Below are 20,562 nucleotides of genomic sequence, written 5' to 3'. Positions count from 1 at the left end.
GTGTCACAGTTCACCGCAGACACAGCAAAGATGGCGTCGCTGAGTGACAAATCAGTTTGGGATGAAGTGGAGGATGGGATCGGCGAAGAAGTGTTAAAAATGTCCACAGAGGAGATAGTTCAGCGCACTCGTCTCCTCGACAGCGAGATAAAGATAATGAAGAGCGAAGTGCTGAGAGTAACCCACGAGCTTCAGGCTATGAAGGATAAAATTAAAGAAAACACGGAGAAGATAAAGGTGAACAAAACGCTGCCCTACCTGGTGTCTAACGTGATCGAGCTGCTGGATGTGGACCCCAACGACCAGGAGGAGGACGGGGCTAACGTGGACCTGGACTCCCAGAGAAAAGGAAAGTGCGCAGTTATCAAAACTTCAACCCGGCAGACCTACTTCCTGCCGGTGATCGGGCTGGTGGACGCCGAGAAGCTAAAACCGGGAGACCTCGTAGGTGTTAACAAAGACTCCTACCTGATCCTGGAGACCTTACCAACCGAGTATGACTCCAGAGTCAAGGCCATGGAGGTGGATGAGCGCCCCACAGAGCAGTACAGCGACATTGGAGGTCTGGATAAGCAGATCCAGGAGCTGGTGGAGGCGATAGTGCTGCCGATGAACCACAAGGAGAAGTTTGAAAACCTGGGCATCCAGCCCCCAAAGGGAGTCCTCATGTATGGACCCCCTGGCACCGGGAAGACCCTACTGGCCAGGGCATGTGCCGCTCAAACCAAAGCCACATTCCTGAAGCTTGCAGGTCCACAGCTGGTGCAGATGTTCATTGGAGACGGTGCCAAGCTGGTGAGAGATGCCTTCGCCCTGGCTAAAGAGAAGGCCCCATCCATCATCTTCATAGATGAGTTGGACGCCATTGGAACCAAGAGGTTTGACAGCGAGAAGGCTGGAGACAGGGAGGTGCAGAGGACCATGCTGGAGCTGCTCAACCAGCTGGATGGATTTCAGCCAAACATGCTGGTCAAGGTAAATTTGCCTTTTTACTCTTGAATACAGCAAAAGTGCACCTCAATTCTGCTACCACTTCACTGTTATTTAATGTTCAATACTGATAAAACATTTAAAACTACATCTGAGTAGATCTGAGGCACTTAAAGTGAATTTGTACAACAATTCATTAAGAAAAACATTAAAATTTCATCAATATCCAAACCCCCACATTAATACTTTTATGATGACTGGAGTTTATTGCAATGATACTGTCTTTATTATTTAGGTGATTGCTGCCACCAACAGAGTGGACATCCTGGATCCTGCCCTGCTCCGTTCAGGTCGTCTGGACAGGAAGATCGAGTTCCCCATGCCAAACGAAGAGGCCAGGGCTCGCATCATGCAAATTCACTCTCGTAAGATGAATGTCAGCCCCGACGTCAACTATGAGGAGCTGGCCCGCTGCACCGACGACTTCAACGGCGCTCAGTGCAAAGCTGTGTGCGTGGAGGCCGGTATGATCGCGCTGCGCCGCGGAGCCACAGAGCTGAACCATGAGGATTACATGGAGGGAATCCTGGAGGTCCAAGCTAAGAAGAAGGCTAACCTTCAGTACTATGCCTGAGGACACTACCTGTGTCTGTGTATTTGTGTGTGAGAGTCTTTGATTACTATTAAAAGCTGTTGAGAAAACACATGTTATGATTTCTCATTATCTTGAGTCAATAAAATAAATAAAATGCCTCGAGTATCTTTTGTTATTTCCGCTAACAATTTTAAAAAAAATAATGTAAGGGTACCTGGTGCTATTTAGAAGCTGCACATCTGGAATTGCATAGTAGTCATGAATTTATTCTTAACTTAAAGCAGTTAAAGTTAAGAATAGATGGCAGGGTTCAACATACAGTTGTGGTCAAAACACACACACACTAATATTTCGTTTAATGTTCTTTAGTAAAAATTCTGGGGAATGGTAGAGTTAATTTATATTGGTTGGTTTCCGGTCTTTTGACTTGGCTGTTAAGCATAGTCCAGAAATTTTCAAAAGGGTTGAGACTGGAGTTTTGGAAAGGCCATTTCAGAAGCTCAGCATCAGCCTGGTTTATCCTTTCCTTAATCAGTTTTAACACGTTTGGGATCATTGTCCAACTGTCTCCAAGTTTCAACTATTTTGCTGTTAATCTAAAGTGAAGTGGAAGAATTTGGAGGTAGTCCTTCATTATTCCAACAATTTTGTACAGTCAACCCCCGTATTCCCCGGGGTTAGGGACCACAACTCCCTATGAATATCTGAAATCCACAAATACTCAGTACCCCCTCTAAAAATGCTTATAACTACCTATTTCAATCTTTTCGGAATCTTTGTGTTTGGAATTTGCGCATCTTTTGTTAAGAAAAAAAAAACAATTTGAATGATATTTTGCTGTGTTTACATTAATATTCAAATTTGAAAAGTACATTTTTTATCATAAAAAATGTATTTAGTCAGAAAAATTACATTAAAAATCCATGAAATAATCTGCAAATATTTTGGAGTTGCTTTCCACAGAAAAATCCATGAATACCGAACCCTGGATCGACTGTATACCAAGTGGAAGAAAATGGATGGATCAATGAATACATGCTGGCTGTTCACATTTTAGATTTTCTTTTCCTATACACACACTTGTTCTGATCACGACATGAGTCATGCTTTTAATTTGACAACCATATAGACACACACTGAGCGCTCCAACTGTTCTACAGCCACACAACCCTTTTATACATCAGCCTACGATGATGATGTCATACATTTCTTTGAAATACTTTTACAAGTACTTAATGTGACAAGCTCAGTTTTTACAATTTGGCCCTTGTCAAAGTTGACCTAACTCATTTTATTGGTTTCAAGCACATCAGTTTCAATAGCTGACTGTTCACTGGGTGCTTCATTTATTTTATTATACAGTCACATGAGATCACTTGGGTTGTACATAGCCAACAAACTAAAATGATTTTAATCCACTGATGATGTGTATGAATTATTTATGCCTACTATGCTAACCGATGGTTCTAAATGGAAAAAGCAAAACAAAACAAAACCAAAAAAACAAACCAATTTTATTATTTAACAAGATATTGTATTAAGATACTGTTTCCATTTGTATTCTTTTGGTCATAAAAGACAGGTCTATCTGAGGTGGAATGTGCAATGAACAAGCAGAGCAGACTTTTAAATTCTTTACATTTATTAAGAATGTAAAAAGAATAGCAGAGAGGATCTCCTTTGAAAACATAATGAAAAATCATAACAGAGGCAGGGTCTAGGTATGGGCGAGTGAAGAACTTACTTCTCAGAATAGGAGTGCTGATCCAGGATCAGCCTGCCAGACCACATAAAAGAGCATGTGAACAGGAGAACTGGAGTATCTGGGAAACAGGGGGAAGGAAACTAGCTCCCCAGTTAGCCACTAAGGTGGCTACTTGAATCAACACTCCTGTTTTGAGAAACCTGACGTAAAGGTGCCAAAGCCATAAAATGAATGTGCACCAAACAGAAAAACTAGAGGCAGATGGAAACAATACGTTTCCTCCTCAGTCTTTCCTCAGAGGTATAGTCTCCTCATTAATGCCCTCCTTAGTGATGACACAGACCCGAAGGGCATCTCCGGTGTAGACATCTCTCTCTGCGGCTGAGATGAAGACGTCTTTGACCAGCTGAACTGCCTTATCCTTAGTCAGAGGAACATGCTCAACACCCTCCATGTTCTTGAAACCAATCTGTGGAGAGAGAGAGAAGACCGAGTCCTGTATTTGTCTGTATTCTCAGAAAAATATGTTTAGTTGATTTTTTGTTTAGAAAGGACCCAAGTACAAAAAAAATCTTGAGTGAGCGAGCGAGAGAAAAAAGGGTCCAGAGACCAGATTAGGCTCCCTTCCACCTGCAGTCTCTGAGCAGGTCCACCCTTACCATCCACCAGGTCACCAGCACCCTGTTTAGAGCTAAGTTCAGGTTTGCCTTTTCTCCTTTATACAGAATGGTTTTTTTTTTTCCATATGGCATACCTCAATGCAGGTCTTATAACAGAATAACTGGAAGGTCGAGATTCTGAAACCTAAAATGTGGCTATGAAGTGGTTTGTCATGACTTGGTGGATACTGGGAGGCTAAATAAGCTTAAAAATACACACCCAAGATACAAGCACATGAATATAGTAATGTTAATATGGAAACATCAGGTTAGTACACGCGCGTTTTAAAAAACCTGGTTATCTAGTAGTGGCTGTAGCATGGCGCTGGCTGATCCTCCGGCCTTGTAGGTGTCTCTCTGGTAGGAACCCACTGGGTCAAAGCTGTACACTGCTCCCTTACCTGTATTACAATTACACAATATTACAAACAGAAACAGGATTTTACATACAGTAACACAGTAAAATCTTAATAGTTTTAAACATAACACAAACTAACAGTATGACATAAGAGTAACATTAAAAATAACACCTCACCCAGCACTACACTACACATGAATTATTTTATTTTTTGTAGACTGTCACCTCTTTGGGATCATTGTCGTTTTTTTTTTTGTTTTTTTTGGCGCGGGGGGGGGGGGGGGGGGGGGGGGATGCCCGTTTGTTCTTATTATTTTGTGCATGTTGTCATTAGATTATAGTGGTGGATTAGAGAGAATAATAATAAAGTTCTTAAATATGAACACTAAAGTAAGTAAACCTTGAAGTTTTGGTTAAAAAAGTGTGATCAGATCAAAACCTCCCTCCTTCTTTGTCTATCCTGCAAGACATTTTCATTTATCAGTTTAACTGAGAGAGTAAAAACGTATTTAACTGTATCCTGTACCTTTTACCGAGTTCATTAGCACAAATTCAGAGTTCAAGACATGCTGTTAAAATCCAGTTAGCCTGCCAAACAGTGGACTGCTCCAAAAATGCCTTTAGAATAAAAGTATGTTGTTTTCTCTGTGATCTTTCCTGACATTTTTACCGGACTAAAAATTCTGAGTGTTAGACTATGTGCCAGGTAAGTTCACACACTAGTGGATGAAGGCTCCCAAGTTCTTGTTACCCATCTTTCATGGCTATGTATGCTAAGAGAGGTCTGATATCCAACTGACTTGATATCTACAATAATTGCTTTTTTAATATATAGACACATTACAGTGGAAATGCTCATCATAGCTTGTCCACTCAAGCTTTAGCTCATTTATTTTACCATGTTAATAAAAGTTGTTTAATGAAGTCTCTTGGCAACTTTTAGTTTGTTTCCCAAAGTTGTTATACAAACTAATGTAGTCTCACAAACTTTATTCACTTAAATGTGTCTTCTGCACAAAAAATAATCTATAACCATAGCAAGAAAAAAAGATCTGCAGCCCAAACACAGTTTAAAAAAAATGTAGTCATCATAATATCAGCACCCACCGTCTTCATCCAATCCTCCAATGATGTTGTAGACGTAGTAAGGAAAGAATCTTCTGCTGTACAGGATGGTGGACAACATGGCTGCAATGGCTCCGCTGGTCATCGTCTTGTTGTTCGAGTGTTTGTACATCTGAAAGGAGAGAAAGCATTAGAACAGCTGTGTTTTAGCAAGACGATGCTGACTGAGAGTCCTGAAGTGGGTGTGGATGATAGCCTGTTATATTATCCATCATGCAATGTGAAGTCTTTCTGTACCACTTCACCTTTAGTCTGGCATCAATTATTTTTGTCAGAGTCAGGCAGTCGCCATGGAAACCACTGCAGCCAATTACAGTTGTGTCAGTCCTGCAAGAGGAGAACATTCTGATCAATATATTATTTATCTGGTAGCTTTATCCCCAGAAAACAACAGCTCATTTTTGGCACAAAAAAGAAAAAAATGTACACACTATTAAAGGTCTCACGGGGCTCTACCCATAATTCATAACCTGTTGTTTCCCAGTGGCTTCACAGAGAGATGACAGTGCACTTACAGCTTATAGCATTTTGGGGAGTCCCGGCTGTGGATTGAGTAGCCTTCACTCAGCCTGGTGTCTGAGGCTACAATGGCAAAGTCTTCTCCGGCAACAGCCAGTACAGTTCTGAGGAAATACACCACAGAGGTCAGCCTGTTCACCTCACAAGAGCGGAAAAAAGTCTGCTGCACCAGGAAACTGCAAATGGCAGCTACAGGCTACTGATCCGAAACTGAAACTGTAGGTTTAACTAATTTCTAACAAAAATCTCTCGCTCACAATATAACTTTTTTCCACTAAGGTTAGATAAATATATAGGTATACAGTTATATCGCAGACAGGATCAGAAACTTTTCATTAACTCAACAACTGCTTTGTTGACAATTCATTTTCGGAGCGGGTTAGCTTGAGTCCAATGTAATAGGATGTAAACGTTAGCAAAGACGCAAGCTAACTACACAGGAATTGAAAATAAGCCCTCACCCTCCGTTGAAGGCGTATGGAGAGAACTTGTGCTCTACTGGACCAGTATAATGATAATCTTTCATCTTCCCAGGATCCCCGAAATGCTGAGAAGAAAGCATAATTGAAGGAAAAGGCCGACGGTGCTGAAGCTTCTTTCAGATAAACTCGCTGTATCACTGCAATATGGCAGCCTCTTCTTTTACGGTCGTCACAACCGAGTCCTCAAAGCGCCTCCGCGTGACAGCGCCTCCACAGGCCGCTCGAAGTAATGCACACCACACGTTTAATGCTTTCACTAGCCAAAAAAATATCTCTGAAATTGAAGAAAGAAAGACAAATTGTAATCGAAAGATCAAATTTGCTCCGTTTTTTTTTTTTTTTTTGAAATAAGATACTTCAGAATCTTAAGAGTCTGAATTGACTTGAAGCGCATTTCTTTTTGAGCAATTACAGTTTTAGTTTATTTTAGGCTTGAAATACTGGGGATACTGGCTTCTTGGAACTTTTGTGCATCACTTGCATATTAATGTAAAGAAACAGGAAGAAATTAATAAGAATCTAAAATCAGTTGGAGATTTGACCCATATTAATATACATGGTAATGCCATTAGACAGCTTATAATGTACAAATACTTAGGGGTGCAAATTCATAATGCACTTACCTGGAACATACATGTGAAAAGTATATGTGTCAGAGTTCATCAGCAGCTTCATTTTCACTGGAGACTGAGTTTTTGGGGTCTGCTGCAACACTGTGTCAATTTTTTATAGAACTACTACAAAGTTTGTCTTAAATTTATGGCATCAGCAACTGGTTTGGAAATTTACCACTCAAGATCAAATTTTAATTTGATTAAAACGGCAGGAGAGAAAAAAATCACAGCAACAACACTCCTCAGTCACCAAGATATTTTTGCCTGCTTTTGAGCAGGCTACCAGGATTTTATCTGACCCCTCACACGTCCTGTTCTCAGAGTTTATGAACTCTGGCAGAAGGAACCAAGTCCCCAGTGTAAGTATAACTGTTGTAAACATTATTTGTTCCACTGTCAATTAAACTGATAAATGAGCAGGTCATGAGTGAATGACAGAGAAGTGTCGAGGTTTTTTAAAGTTAGTTGTTTTTTAATTATCACCTATTCTTAAGTCTGTGTGTGACATTTTAGTGCAGCAGTTGCCTGATCCAGGATGATTTTCTCTGGGAGAGTTAAAAAAAAGTTATCCTGTATGGTGCTGTGGCAGGCCACTTTCTCCAACATGGCTCAGTGGCTGAATCAGATTACTTCAGCCTCATCACACTGCTGAACTGCTGTGAGCATGCATCTCAAATTTATAGTTTCTGCACAAAATACCTAAATTAAAATCACACTTAGCGATAAAAGCACACCTGTTAGTACATACTGAAAATTTTATCAGTAATATATGAACTATGGATGTACTTCTCTATAAATAATGCAATGTACACAATATAACCTTACAGTATTAACTAAATTGCCATCTGTCTATGCGGTGGTAAAGCTGTTTGGCTCTGATATTTAAGAGATAAAATAATGCAATGCTGAACTGAGACAGTTTTTTCTGCTCAGCCTGTGAAAAAAATAAATGGAAAGGTAAAGCAGGAGGACACATGACTGACAGGGGCTCCTTTTAACATCATAAAATACTGATAGAAAAAAAGATAAACTGTTCTTTTTAAAAAAAAAAAAGCTTTATTTAAAAAAAACAACAAAAAACACATTTAACTTCAATAACCAAAGCATTATATTCAACAACAAATATCCCGTTAACAACCTGCTTATTGCAGGACAGCAGGAAACTTTTCAAGTTAATTGCAGAAACATCAATTAACCATCGAGGTGATGGACGCTAAATTCAATGTAATCACAATTCAATGTAATTACGAGTGGTTCCATTTTTCTGAGACTTTGTTTCGTTAATAAAGACTCACTCCCAAAACTTGAAAACTCCTGCAGCTATGAGGTCTGACAGCCAGTGTCTTTTACATAAGCACCATGTCATTATTCACTTGAATAAGATTTTACTGGCCCGCCTCTGTGAATCACACATTATCAACATACAAACTGTAATTCAAAAGATATAAAAAAAATAAAAACACACCAAAAAAACAAAGACAAAGACAGAATTTTGAGAGAAAAAAAGATCAGCTGTTTCAGTAGTAAAACGATCAAAAGCACCATTTTCCCAGCAAACAAGTTATCACTGCAGCAACATAACGAGGCACAAACTGCACGATTTAACAATGAACAGGCGACACTGTTAGTGGTTTGGTCAAAGGATTCAGTGCAGCAAATCTGGATGGATCCGAGTTCCAGTTTAGCTTCTACATTATTTATGTATGTGGAGGTCATTCTCCCGAGCTGCTCTGTTGAAGGTAATCCCTAATGTGGACACATACATAAGTTAATAAAACCGTAATGCACTGATCGTGTTTATTGGTGGGAATTAATTATGTTTTAAATTATAGGCCTGTAGCAGAAAAGTCTTAGTCTGTATATTAAAGACACACCAAACAGCAACAGCAGGTTAAACATTCAGTTTGGATTTTTTAATATTAGGAAGGAAGCTTCACTACTGTGTTTGCTTTTTTTTTCTTTTTAAATGGATCACAAACTGTGCATTTATCTTTTTCCGTCAAAGCTGTTTGGCCAAACACTTATCTGTCATTTTCCAGTTCCACAGCTTCTAATAGCAGTGCATTTGTCTAGAATGTGATAACAGGATTGTTATGATTAATGGAACCGCTGATCATTTCTGAGCTGACTTGTTCTTTTTGGGTGTTTTAGCTCCTCCTTTCTTCTTGGGCGTGGTGAAATTTTTGTCGCAAACTTCACATATCCAAAGACCTGAGGAGACAGAGAGAATTAATCAAAAACATGAAAAAAACTACACTCAGCTCAAGAAGTGAACTTCCTTTGCAAACCTAAAAATCTGGGATTAAACCTGAAGGTTACTTGGCTAAGCCCCAAATCATGTTTCGCAGGTATTTGTTGGTCTAAAAATCGCCTTTGTAGGTCCATCTACTCACCTGTAGGTATGGAATCCATGCCCACGCAGAAGGTGTGATATCCTCGATCGCACATGTCGCAGAACATCATCTCGTCCTCGTGGTGGGGCTGCTGGCACACGGTGCAGGTCTTACACTCCATGCACTGCCAGCGGTACGTCTGGATCATGCTCACCAGCTCCTCGCTCATATCCAAGCAGGATGGGTGGCCTGAAGTTCACGGACATGTGCAAAGAAGCAGAAGAGCCGGAGAGACACACACGAACCCAGATAAATACATGACACATGGAAAAGACAGGCAAAATACCGCCCTGATATTTTACTGACCCCAGTAAGGCATTTATCCACCGACATACTAAAGCCCATCATCTAAAACAGTAATATTTGTGACATTAGAACATTTTCAGGTATAATAAATAAGATGCTGAATTTTTCTACCAATTAAACAGCCTTCATCCAAATACCTGCTAATTCAATTGACAGATGACTTTGAACCACACAAGCTAAACTCTCTTACATACAGTATCATAAACAGTACAAATACTTTAAATCATGCTTACACACAGGTATATAAGGTTAGCCAGCTGTTTAACACTTAACTAAAAGTTTCCTTTGACTAAATATGGAGGTGACTTAATACATGTTAACTGCTGATGACTAACTAGACAATTTGTAGCAAAATACAAACAGATGTGATTAAACTGCCCTCTGGAGTTGAGTGTGTGAACTTACCGCTGTTTTCACACTCGGAGCAGTGAATGAGAGCCTCTGGCTTGCCTTTCTTGTTGGCCTCTTTACCCTTCTGGCAAATGCCACATATATCACTGGGAATGACCTTAGGCTGCAAGGGCAGAATAATGCTATAAAAATCACACACGAGCATCCTGCAGTCATGGGTGTAATTAGAAACAAAACTTTCAATATTTGGTGTCAAAGCTGCATTTAAGGTTTTGGTGAACATAGATTTTATTATGTTTCTTATTTAACTATAAATGTGATCTTTAAATAAAAGTGACCCCAGGATGGCCCTAAAATATCATCTGATCAATCAGCTGCAGCACCACACAAAGTTACCCTTTATGATGTTAAAATGTTCAATAAATTTGAAAAACATTTATACACTCTGACTAATGAATGCTTTGACCCTAACATAACTTCTGTCCTCCCCACGAGTGTGCAAACTCTCTCATGATGACTTATGAATGTGGAAATATGAAGTACCTGACTCATTCCATAGAAAATCAGTGAGTTACCCCCACCTGACCCCCTGAGAATCACCTGATTTTTAATGTAGGAACTTCTAGTAACTTTAGCATATCTAATGACACCATGCAAACTATAAAAATACTGGTGGCTGGCAGTGCTACCCATCAGCCTCCTAGAAGATTTGAGAATCCTATCCTATATAACTCCCCGAACTACAGGCTTTGGACATACACAGGAGTGGGTTAAAAGGATTTTAGCCAGTTGTCAAAATGTAAGAAAATATGGGACCTTTCATATGTTGTAACTTGTTTCGATAAAGTTGACCCCAAAATGCACTTTTTAAAGTTTTTCTCCAGTGTACTATTAGACATCAAATCAAGCATCCAGGGTACCAATGCTTGTTTCTGTTACTTTTTACTCTACATCACAGACAGGGTGAAACTGACATCCCATTATATTATAAGCTTTAGATTTTGACCCCGGTAGTGTTATATTGATTGGGTTGCAGTTCTGAAAGGATCTTAAAGGTCGTTTTAACTCATGTGGATATCTCCTTTACTGAGGAAGCTAAAAGGACTCAAAATAGACGACAAATGGCGGCAAATTGCAACCCATAACAATGTACTTTCTAAGGGCATGTAACTGACAGTTTTCACAGTATGAGGATAAAGTTCACCTGACCTTATTAGATATGCTTAAGTTATTGTATAAATACAAACAAACAAACATCAAACCAGCCAATTCTGGGGAGTCAGGTCTTTTCCTGAACTGACTGATTTTACATGGAACGACCACCCTGTGAATTCACCGTCTAGTTCAAAAGATGGCAGAGAGTAAAGAAACAGAAAGAGCAGAAAAAAAGTGGCTCGGGGACATTTAAGTCCAGACATCACACAAATGGACAACCATTTAAAACTTATGAATCTTGATGTAACTGTACAGGAAGCTGAAGAAATAAACATCTGAGGGTAGAGCCACAGCTCTAAAAACAAAAAGTTGAGTAAAAGTCAACTCAGCAAGTATCTAAAGAGGATGAAATTCTTATAAAGATGAACTGAGCTAATGGAAACATCCCATTAATCACATGTAGCCCTTTATTACTATTATTATATTTATTTATCCTTATAAACTCATAGCATTATGTCCAATTACTTCAAATGCCTGAAGATACAGCGTGACATCCATCATTAAAAATATCCCCTGACAGATTAGATTAGACTATACAAAAGGCGTGGCTTACTAATGGTGGCAATCAAAAACTAGAAACAGAGCAGAGAAGAAAACTAAGAGTGAAACAGCAGCAGGAGAAGGAAACGAGAAAAAACTAAGAGTAGTCTCTTGAACTGAGCCCCGCTGATTATGTGTTTGGTCTGGCTGGATTACTGATGTCACCAGTAACATCTATACTGCCATTTAAAACGGACTCTTTAAACGTATTTGTTGGTTGTAGATAAGTCATGCCTGCATTTTGCTTAGGCGGGAAATCTGGGTGGAAACTTACGACACAAAAGGAAACCTTTCTTACCCCTACGCCGTAACTTTAATATTAAGTCATCTGCCTGACAGGTAGTTACATTTCCCAGGAGGTCGGGTTACGTCAGGTTACGTAGAAGATTACAGCGTGGAGTTAAGAGGGGTTTCCGGTTACGTCATATGTTACGGTGAAGCATAATTTTTTAACTTTCACACAGCAAAAATGAATAAGAGCAATCATGACACTTAATCTACTTTCGTTTTTTTATTGCATTATAACTGCTGGATTTACTGTTAATACAATCTACTGATTGATTGTTATGTTAATGCAATTAATGCCAATACAAGTGAACCAGCAGGGCGGTGCCTTGATGTGCAGGCACATTTTTAATCCCAATCTCAAAAAAATATATATATTTTTAGCTCAAGAGTTAATTTTTTTCCTGGTTAAATAACGGTTAATAATAATAATTTACTATCATCCTTATTAACCTGTTGACTCTTGACTGATTGGCTTGCGTCACCTGCATGCATAAGAAGCCAGAGAAGGGAAGGCATGGGGTTCGACTCGCACTATTAATTATTAGTTTGGTTTGGATTTATAAGCAGTCTTGTTTTTAATGTTAGTTTTATTATTTTTGTTTATTAAATGAGGAGAAATGCTGAATCTAACTATTGTGGGGTTGGTTTGCATTGTTACTCTTTCGTTTGCTTTTGCCGGGGCTCCAGTCTCACTTATTTGTGTTTGTTTGCATCTTTAAAATGCTTAAAATGCAGCAGTGTAGTGCGTCACATATTTTAGGTTCCTCTGAGCCACGTATTTAAGGACTGAAACAACGTGTAAGCTACCGAAAGGCTCTAGAGCCAAAGCTTCAGTAGGATTTTTCTCTTTTACTCACTACACTTACTTTGTTTATATTACGCTAAATATTAAACGTGCAAAACCTGAACAAAAGTCTGCTGTAGAGCCAGGTATTCAACAATCTAATTCCATCTTTGGTGTTCATAATTAGCTTTTATTTGTGAGTTGCTTATAAAACAGCTTTCAAGTGAGGTCACCATTAAGCACTGCATGTCCAGTAGATGGTAGCCAAACCAGAGCGAAGTAACGTTAATCAGCTAGCAGCCTTTCACATGTGGTGACATTTGAAAAACAGTAACAGTCATTTAAAAAAAATCACTCAAACTTTTCATCCACTGGGGAAAAAAATAAATTCTTCATCACTTAACAGGAAGCAGGCATATTTTTACTTAACAAAATGATAGGTCATACTATATCATATACTTTTATTAGCTGACTACCTCTAGTTGATTCTGGCTACCAACATGCCATGCCACATTTGGACGCTCTTATGCAGAAAGTTGTGATGATAAAAATGTCAATTAAAGCAAACTTTAAAAAAAAACAAACAAACACTGAAAGTCTTAACAGGTCTTACACTATCAAAAGGACCATGCCCACACCACAAAGCTGAGCTGAACTCAACTGGACATACCCAGGTCCATTTTAACATCTGAATAGTCCTATAAAGTTGGATTGGAAAACTACAGACAAATGGAAAGTGCACAATGAGCTGTGGGGAAGCAAAGTGGTGCATTTGCATCAAGTTCAAAGACTTTTAGTTTAAAATGAGGATATTCCACGACTGTGTGTCAGTCTACTTCTAGCTCAGCTCAGCGACAGTGTGAATAAGGTCAGCAAGGCCTCGTCACGCCATGATGACATCACAGGGGCAGGTAATGCCCTTGTCAAAACAGCTGTCTGATACTTATTAACAGTACATCACAGAGTGTATAAACAAAGTATGTTACTTTACCGATACACACTTAAAACAGTAGGGTTAAGTGCCTTCTAGACTTAAGGAGATAAATGTTAAAATTCTTTAGTGTTAACATTAACTACTTTTTAAAAACAACTACAAACTATATGTGGTTTATATTTTCTATATTAGATTAACAAAATCATTTTATCATTTTTGACCAAAAAGGAAGAAACTAGCAGCCAAAAACATCCACTTACTTGTCTTGGAAGTATTTTTTCTGACAAGTGAGGACAGACAAGAGGTATACTGAAGACGATCAAAAAGCAAAACTTTGTCTTCACCAAAAAAACATAAAATCATCAAAAAAGTGAAAGTGCGGTGAAAGAAACGTGAACTGTTCCTTTAAAAGTTCTTATTGCTCACAGTCTTGTACAAAGAGGAACAAAAAAACGGGGGGGGGGGAGCCACGTGGCAATCCTAAAAACAACAACAACAAAAAACCTGAAGATGGGACTCCCAGTGTGTGTTTGTGTGTGTGTTTGTGTGTTTGTGTGGACCAGGCTGTCCCAGCTGAAAAACTGACAAACTGTAGAAGCTGGAGAAAAAAAGTGAAGAAAGCTAGGGAGGGGTGGCGGGATGGATGGAGTAAGGGAGTGGTAGTAGTAGAAAGAGGAGGAGGGGGTAGAAAAGTGCTGCTGCTGTTGTTGGAGAAGAGTTCAGGTGGTTTTGTCCTCTACCTTGTACCCTGCGGTGGCTTTCTGGGATGCAGAGTGGCGCTGGCTGCCGTCTTTTCCCGTTGTTGATGTCCTGTCTTTGGCCTTGGACTTGTGGCTCTGTCTCCCCACACCCTCCTGGCTCTCCACATCAGATGTGTTGCCGGAAGAACTGTCCTATAGATTAAAAGAATTAAACAGGTGGAGGATCAGTGAAGGACAAATGATATAGCACTGCTGTGCGAGAGAGCATATCCATGACGAGGTAACTGTGATGGAGGTTAGTGACTTTGACATGAGACCTAGGATCAGTCTCACAGTTGGGCATTTCAGACTTCAGTGTGTTACCAAACTGTAATGTGGATCCATTGCTTCACTTTCCTTGCACTGTTTGTGTTAAAAAGCTTAGAAAGGTTTAACTTCTCCCTTCCCAGCCAATCAAATCACTCTGTGAAAATACCCAACAGGGCGATGTAAAATGAAGAGTGAGTAATCACATACAAACATGAGTAAGAGGCAACTAGATTGGCTCATTTATGACTAATGAAAGCTTGGGTAGTTTGCCTTGTGATTAATCAAAATATTCATGGACAGCAGTGACACCTACAATAGAAGTCACTCTTTGTTTTAGTTAACTTTTTGGTTAAAGTAGCATCCAGTTACTCTATACTTCTGATTTTCTTTTTGTGAATATCTGGTTAAATAGAAAATCTATACAATAAACTAAACCTCTTTCATCGGATTAATATTACTCCCATAACAAATTCATATAGCTGTGCACAAAATACTGTCTTACAGATGAGTTCTTGATCTTCTTGTCATCCTTGCCATCCTCAGCGTCGTCTGAGTCAGGCTCTGAGTCCGGTGCAGGAAGCTCTGGATCCAGTGGAGGTTCGAACAGAGCTGTGTTCAGCGGCAAGTACCGCAGCTCATTGGGAGAGTATCTGTCATACATCAAAATAACAGAGGATCAGGGCGAAACCTTTGATACATTGCACCGAACAGTAATTAGAAGTGAAAGTACTTATTTTAGTGGGTGCCGTACTTTTTGTAATAGTCTTGGAACTGTCCTGGTATAAGAGCCACAGGGTAGGGCCCTGTCCTGGTTAGCTCTGGAGCCAGCACCTTAAACCTGCCCTGGGGCACCTGGATGATCTGGGACAACAAAACACAACACATATAAGAAAATTAAAAAAAAAACAAAAACCTCAACAACAAAAAAGACAGTTTGTTGTGGCATTCATAAGCCTCTAATCAGCTATAACCACATATACAATTATGTCATTCAATTTTACTTTTTTGACACCTGTGCACCATCTAACAAATTTTGATCTAACCAATGTGAATATATCAGTGTATCACGAGTCATTTTAAACTACATAGTGCCATACACGGATTTTCTCTTTATAGAGAAACATCACAGAGAAAGAAGTAATGATGTTTTAAGAGAAAAACCTGCACCGCTAGGGCATAAAACTGGAGAATTTCCAGTTGAAGTAAGTGAAACAATAGCCTCCAAAGAGGAAGCCAAAAAAAGCTTTGCAAGCTGTTTTTGGTTTTGGGAGACAGACATCCGCTCTGCTTTCTTTTTTTGATAAATGCCTGAAATTTAAATTAAGTCATCTATTGGGCTATTACTAAAACCCTGAAAAAAACAACAACTTTAGTTTGGATTTACATGTGTCTGGAGGTCAAAGTAAGCTCTCCTCTCTTCCATGCGCTCCCTGTTGAAGTTACTGTTGAACTCGGCAGCTTTTTTTGCTGCCTTCTTTATGTACTCGGGGACTTTGCTGGCCTCCACCTTCTGAGGGTTCTGCTGTTGCATTTGCTATGAAAGAATAAAGAATGTTAGAAATATATTTGGAGATGTATGCAGAAGATTTTCATTACACTTTAGATGAAAATAATGTGGCCCTACTTCTACAGGATCTTTTTTTGTTGCTTGTGAACTTACGGAGTACTCTTTTGCTATTCTCTGTCGCTCCCTCTCCTGCAGTATGACAGAATACTCTGAATGTTTAGTGGGATATTCCTTTATCATCAGATCGATCACCTCATCACTCCTCAGAGCTGTCAAACCTGAAGAACAGGAAAGAAACGGAAAGATGTTACCTTCTAATATCACAACTGGAACAGCGGTCGAGTCTGAGTTTGAAGGACTGGTTTCTACCCAGAGTGCATTGTGTCTCAGTGATGACATTCTGTTCACGAAGGTAGAGCTTCTCTTTGTGGGACAAGTCTCTCCTCTCCATATCTAAAAAGAAACAGAAAAGCACAAACCAACACCACCAGTTAATATCTTAGAGTAACTCTTTACAACAAAAAACAGGTAAACACAAAAAAATCTCACTTCTTACCAGGATACTTCCTCTTGAACGATGTGACTCCCAGATACTCGCTGACCTGCTCCTGCAGCATATAGTACTCTCCTGTATCGTCTGGTGGCCATTTGTATTCCGTCAGGTTTTCTGCTGGGAAATACGTCGGACTGGAAAGGAAGGTTGGAGGGACAACAGAGTTTGATGATTGGACAAGATTTTGTAAGATTAATCTTTGCTGATATAGACAAAAAAATCGCCATTGGAAGAACTAAATAGACATCAATACTGACAGTTACAGCTTTTAGGGTTTATCATATACAAGTATATTTTGGGGATATATATTAAAATAAAAAGAATGTGACATATGGTAACAACAAATTTTCTGTCCTACTTGGTTGTCAAGAATGCTTGAAAATTATGCCAGTGGATGTTTCTTGCCGAATGCCAAACCAGCTTACCCAAGATCTTGACTTGAGGTATCACAGCTTCGAGAGCTGTCCCCTGAACCCATTCTCCTTCTCTTGGGAGGTTGGCTGCCATCATTGGACACTTCTTCTATGACATCCTCCTTCAGAGGAAAAGAAAAATCAGAATTAATTTTTAACATTACATAATGTGATGTTTGAAAACTCCAGAGCATGAAGTATATCCACAAAGCTTTTAGGAGCTTTCTGATTTTGTATTCGACACTTTTATGACACAGAAATGAATAGAGCCCAAATTCATTTTTGCTTGGTAAACCTGAACCCTAGGACTCATAATTGCAGGATTCATCTTCCTGTTGCTACAACAAATTTTAACATGTGATTCTCCAAGTGGGGGGCCCATCTGACCCACTTGGTTCCTGAAAGAGTTTCCATTCTATCATCGCTTAAGACCAATTTGCCTTGAGAGACCCCACTAGAGGCTCCCAGGATCACTTGGTTGACACCATGTTAATGTGACAATTCATGGAGGGACTACGACACCTCCTAGATGAGTTGTTTCATATTCTAAGATAAGACCCAGGATGTGCTGGAAAGATTACTTCTCTCAGCTGGCCTGGTAACAGCTTAGTATCCCACCAAGAAAAGATAGAAGAGGGGGCCAGGGAGAGAGAGGTCTGGGCATCTCTGCTCAGCCTGCTGTATCCACAAATCAGGCCCACTTAATGGCTGAGCAGTGCATACTTTTACTATTAATGAATCACAGTGTATTTAAACCGAGTGTGATTTTCTGTATATGCTCCACAGGCATGAGATAAAAATCACACACAGTGCACACTACTGCTATTTTAGACATGATAGTATTTCCCGGCCTGATGAAAACTTTTTAAACAACTGCAAAAGTTAACATTCAGAGATTTAGCCAGTTTAATACAGAGGGTTCATTTTGAAACACACTAAAAAATGATTTCAGATAAGGATATTTTCCCTCTTACATCAACACGAAGCTTTATTCAATATTATTGACGGTTAGATTATAGAGTTAGATTATAATTACTTTTTATGCTAAATACAGACCAAAACATGTATGAGTTTACACGCCAGAACTGACTGACAGAAGGAGCACAAATTGTCAAATCACTTATAATATTACGACATTAAACGTCGCGTTTTTACTTAGATCATTCAAAACGTACACAGACCAGATCACTGCAGATACATAAAACGAGGAAATTCAAACCGAACGAGCTAACTAACCAATTACTACACAGCTGAAAACAAAGGAGGGACGCTAATGTGGCTACTGATCATCAATCATGGACTAAAGTGTCCCATAAATGGCCAGTTAGCTATTAGCTCAGGCTATAGCCGTACAGAGCCGAGGGAACTGAGCAAACAGTGACTCGTGTTTTTATTATTAGTATTATTAATATTGTTATGGCGTACAAATGTCACCTTTATGGATTGTGCTCCGGGGGTAGCGGGGTTGCTATCGCAGGGCGGCCTGACGGGGAGCACAGCAGCCATATTTTTTGCTAAATGATTTCTGCAGCTAGGCTAGCATACTAGCTCGTTACTCCTTCGTTGGTGAAGTTTCGCGGCTGTTGGCGAGCGTTGAAACATGGCCGACACCTGCTGGACTGGACGCGTGACTTCAGGACAGGACTGGGACTGTGTGGTATAATCTCGATTTATCTTAATTATTATAGACAGTTAAAGTGAATTCATGGTCGTTACAGTCTGCATAAATTAAAACTACGTTTGATGAGAAGTTTGAACAAGTTTGAGTTATATTAACCCTTACATGCTGACGCTGTTCACGTGTCATTTCTTTGACAACGTGGTTTAGGCCAGTTTTGACATAGGCCAAGAATTCCCTCATAAAAAGTACCTACAACGAATTTTGATCCACACAGTAGCGGGGTTTGATATAGGCGACATGGGCGGTTGCCCAGGGCAACATCGTGATGGGGGCGTGATAATACATACTTATAATTTTCACCGATGTTTTTTCGAAATTCTATGCGCGAAAAGTGGACAAACATTTCTTATCTATGATTTAATTCGTTATTATTAAATCCAAGGGCGTAGATTTGACATGAACGGAAGGGACATGTCCCCACCAATATTCAGCTATTATTAAATTGTCCCCACCAATAATTTGATCTATTCCAGTTGTGACGGCCAGTGGGCTGGCCTTGTGTTTTTCTTTTTCCTTTTCCTGTTTCTTGCAGGTAGGTGGAGCTGACCCAATTATTGATGCAGCACACCTGAGAGGCCAGTCCCAGTGTATATAAAGACACCTTGACTGAACCAGGGTGGCTGGCTTTTGGCTCCCTCTGGCACGTGTTATGTTTATTTGGAAGTTTCAGTTATGGCTGTTATGTCCTTTAACTTGTGTTTAAGTTGCTTTACCTTATTTTCATTAAATGTGTCTTACAGTCTTTAAAAGCCTGTGTGTGGTCTCCCATTTGTTTGTCACTTCCTATGAGCCGGGTTGTGACACAGTAAAGAAAATCAAACCCGATAGAAAGAAAAAAAAAAAACGATCTGTCAACGTCTCATTCACCCAGCGGTGCAGAAAGAGTTAAATTACGTCCTCTACTGGAGTCCTACCTCATGTGACAAATTTGGCCAATGTGATTGGCTGTGCCTTTTAGGGAGCTCTGTTTAGTTTTAGCAGCGGCAAGCCTGCGCTGCCAGGAGAGGATGATGGCAGCAAAAAGGAAGAATCCAAATGAACTCATAAAATGTGTCCGTCATAATAACACTGCGGTAAAGTGAGCCGTCATTTGTGAGCCGCGGTCAAGCCAGCCGCCTCCTATCCGCCGCATGAATTTCCTTGCGCTTTTACACCAGTCTTTACGGTAGCGCCTTTTCGCTTTATATCCTGATTGAAAGCCTAGACTCGCGCGCGCGCGCGCGCGAACAGTCACACGCACGCGCGCACACAAATTACAATGGAACAGCCCAATACAGCCATCGTGACAGTCTGGTTGCATATTCAAAAATTCATTAAAAATCATTCTTAAAAGTTGATGCCAAGCTTTCAACACAATCCTCTTCTCGGACACCTACTTTACCTCTGGGCCAGATTTACTGTAATATTACTCAGAAATCACAGTAAACTCATATTCAGTGCAATACAGTCAATGCACTACAATTATGTTTATTTCAAAAATTCATTAAAAGTCATCCTGAATAGTTGAGGTCCAACTTTCAACAGATTCCTTCTCTGGGACACCTACTGTACCTGTGTGCCAAGTTTCAGCCAGATTCACTGTAAAATTCCTCAGAAATTA

The 20,562-nt window shown here is 39.7% G+C and overlaps 3 protein-coding genes across 3 annotated transcripts; 1 reads left to right on the top strand and 2 right to left on the bottom strand.

The window, feature by feature from the left end:
* Nucleotides 1–3: 3 nt before the first annotated feature.
* On the top strand, nucleotides 4–1,682 carry psmc3 (proteasome 26S subunit, ATPase 3). Its single transcript, XM_085399207.1, has 2 exons — nucleotides 4–975; nucleotides 1,226–1,682. Exons 1-2 carry the CDS (start codon nucleotides 31–33, stop codon nucleotides 1,562–1,564), a joined length of 1,284 nt encoding a protein of 427 aa, XP_085255333.1. The 5' UTR covers nucleotides 4–30; the 3' UTR covers nucleotides 1,565–1,682.
* A 1,464-nt stretch (nucleotides 1,683–3,146) lies between these two features.
* Nucleotides 3,147–6,538, bottom strand: psmb1 (proteasome 20S subunit beta 1). The gene is made up of 6 exons (XM_085399773.1): nucleotides 6,353–6,538; nucleotides 5,888–5,995; nucleotides 5,618–5,699; nucleotides 5,355–5,484; nucleotides 4,184–4,290; nucleotides 3,147–3,699 (listed from the first exon to the last, which is right to left on the bottom strand). The coding sequence occupies exons 1-6, from the start codon at nucleotides 6,451–6,453 to the stop codon at nucleotides 3,514–3,516; spliced, it is 714 nt and encodes a 237-aa protein (XP_085255899.1). The 5' UTR covers nucleotides 6,454–6,538; the 3' UTR covers nucleotides 3,147–3,513.
* Nucleotides 6,539–8,281: 1,743 nt separating this feature from the next.
* Nucleotides 8,282–18,872, bottom strand: phf10 (PHD finger protein 10). Its single transcript, XM_085399100.1, has 12 exons — nucleotides 18,716–18,872; nucleotides 17,294–17,403; nucleotides 16,872–17,002; nucleotides 16,685–16,768; nucleotides 16,469–16,593; nucleotides 16,193–16,342; nucleotides 15,560–15,669; nucleotides 15,311–15,458; nucleotides 14,539–14,691; nucleotides 10,092–10,200; nucleotides 9,381–9,569; nucleotides 8,282–9,198 (listed from the first exon to the last, which is right to left on the bottom strand). The coding sequence occupies exons 1-12, from the start codon at nucleotides 18,785–18,787 to the stop codon at nucleotides 9,101–9,103; spliced, it is 1,479 nt and encodes a 492-aa protein (XP_085255226.1). The 5' UTR covers nucleotides 18,788–18,872; the 3' UTR covers nucleotides 8,282–9,100.
* Between the last annotated feature and the right edge of the window lie 1,690 nt (nucleotides 18,873–20,562).

This window comes from Rhamphochromis longiceps, linkage group LG1 (assembly GCF_057381845.1).
Source record: "Rhamphochromis longiceps isolate RC_006_pf linkage group LG1, R_longiceps_female_GT1.1, whole genome shotgun sequence".
In the NCBI taxonomy this organism is placed as follows: Eukaryota; Metazoa; Chordata; class Actinopteri; order Cichliformes; family Cichlidae; genus Rhamphochromis; species Rhamphochromis longiceps.
This window is presented reverse-complemented; position numbering and strand designations above follow the sequence as displayed.

Excerpts from the sequence above, each read along its gene's own strand:
- psmc3 (XM_085399207.1), top strand. The coding sequence starts at position 31 with ATGGCGTCGCTGAGTGACAAATCAGTTTGGGATGAAGTGGAGGATGGG. Across the intron at positions 976-1,225 it reads AGCCAAACATGCTGGTCAAG|GTGATTGCTGCCACCAACAG; the intron begins GTAAATTTGCCT and ends TTTATTATTTAG.
- psmb1 (XM_085399773.1), bottom strand. The coding sequence starts at position 6,453 with ATGCTTTCTTCTCAGCATTTCGGGGATCCTGGGAAGATGAAAGATTAT. Across the intron at positions 5,485-5,617 it reads TAATTGATGCCAGACTAAAG|ATGTACAAACACTCGAACAA; the intron begins GTGAAGTGGTAC and ends CTCTCCTTTCAG. Across the intron at positions 3,700-4,183 it reads AGCCACTACTAGATAACCAG|ATTGGTTTCAAGAACATGGA; the intron begins GTTTTTTAAAAC and ends CTCTCTCCACAG.
- phf10 (XM_085399100.1), bottom strand. The coding sequence starts at position 18,787 with ATGGCTGCTGTGCTCCCCGTCAGGCCGCCCTGCGATAGCAACCCCGCT. Across the intron at positions 16,769-16,871 it reads GTTCAAGAGGAAGTATCCTG|ATATGGAGAGGAGAGACTTG; the intron begins GTAAGAAGTGAG and ends GTTTCTTTTTAG. Across the intron at positions 15,670-16,192 it reads ACTTTGACCTCCAGACACAT|ATCATCCAGGTGCCCCAGGG; the intron begins GTAAATCCAAAC and ends TTGTTGTCCCAG.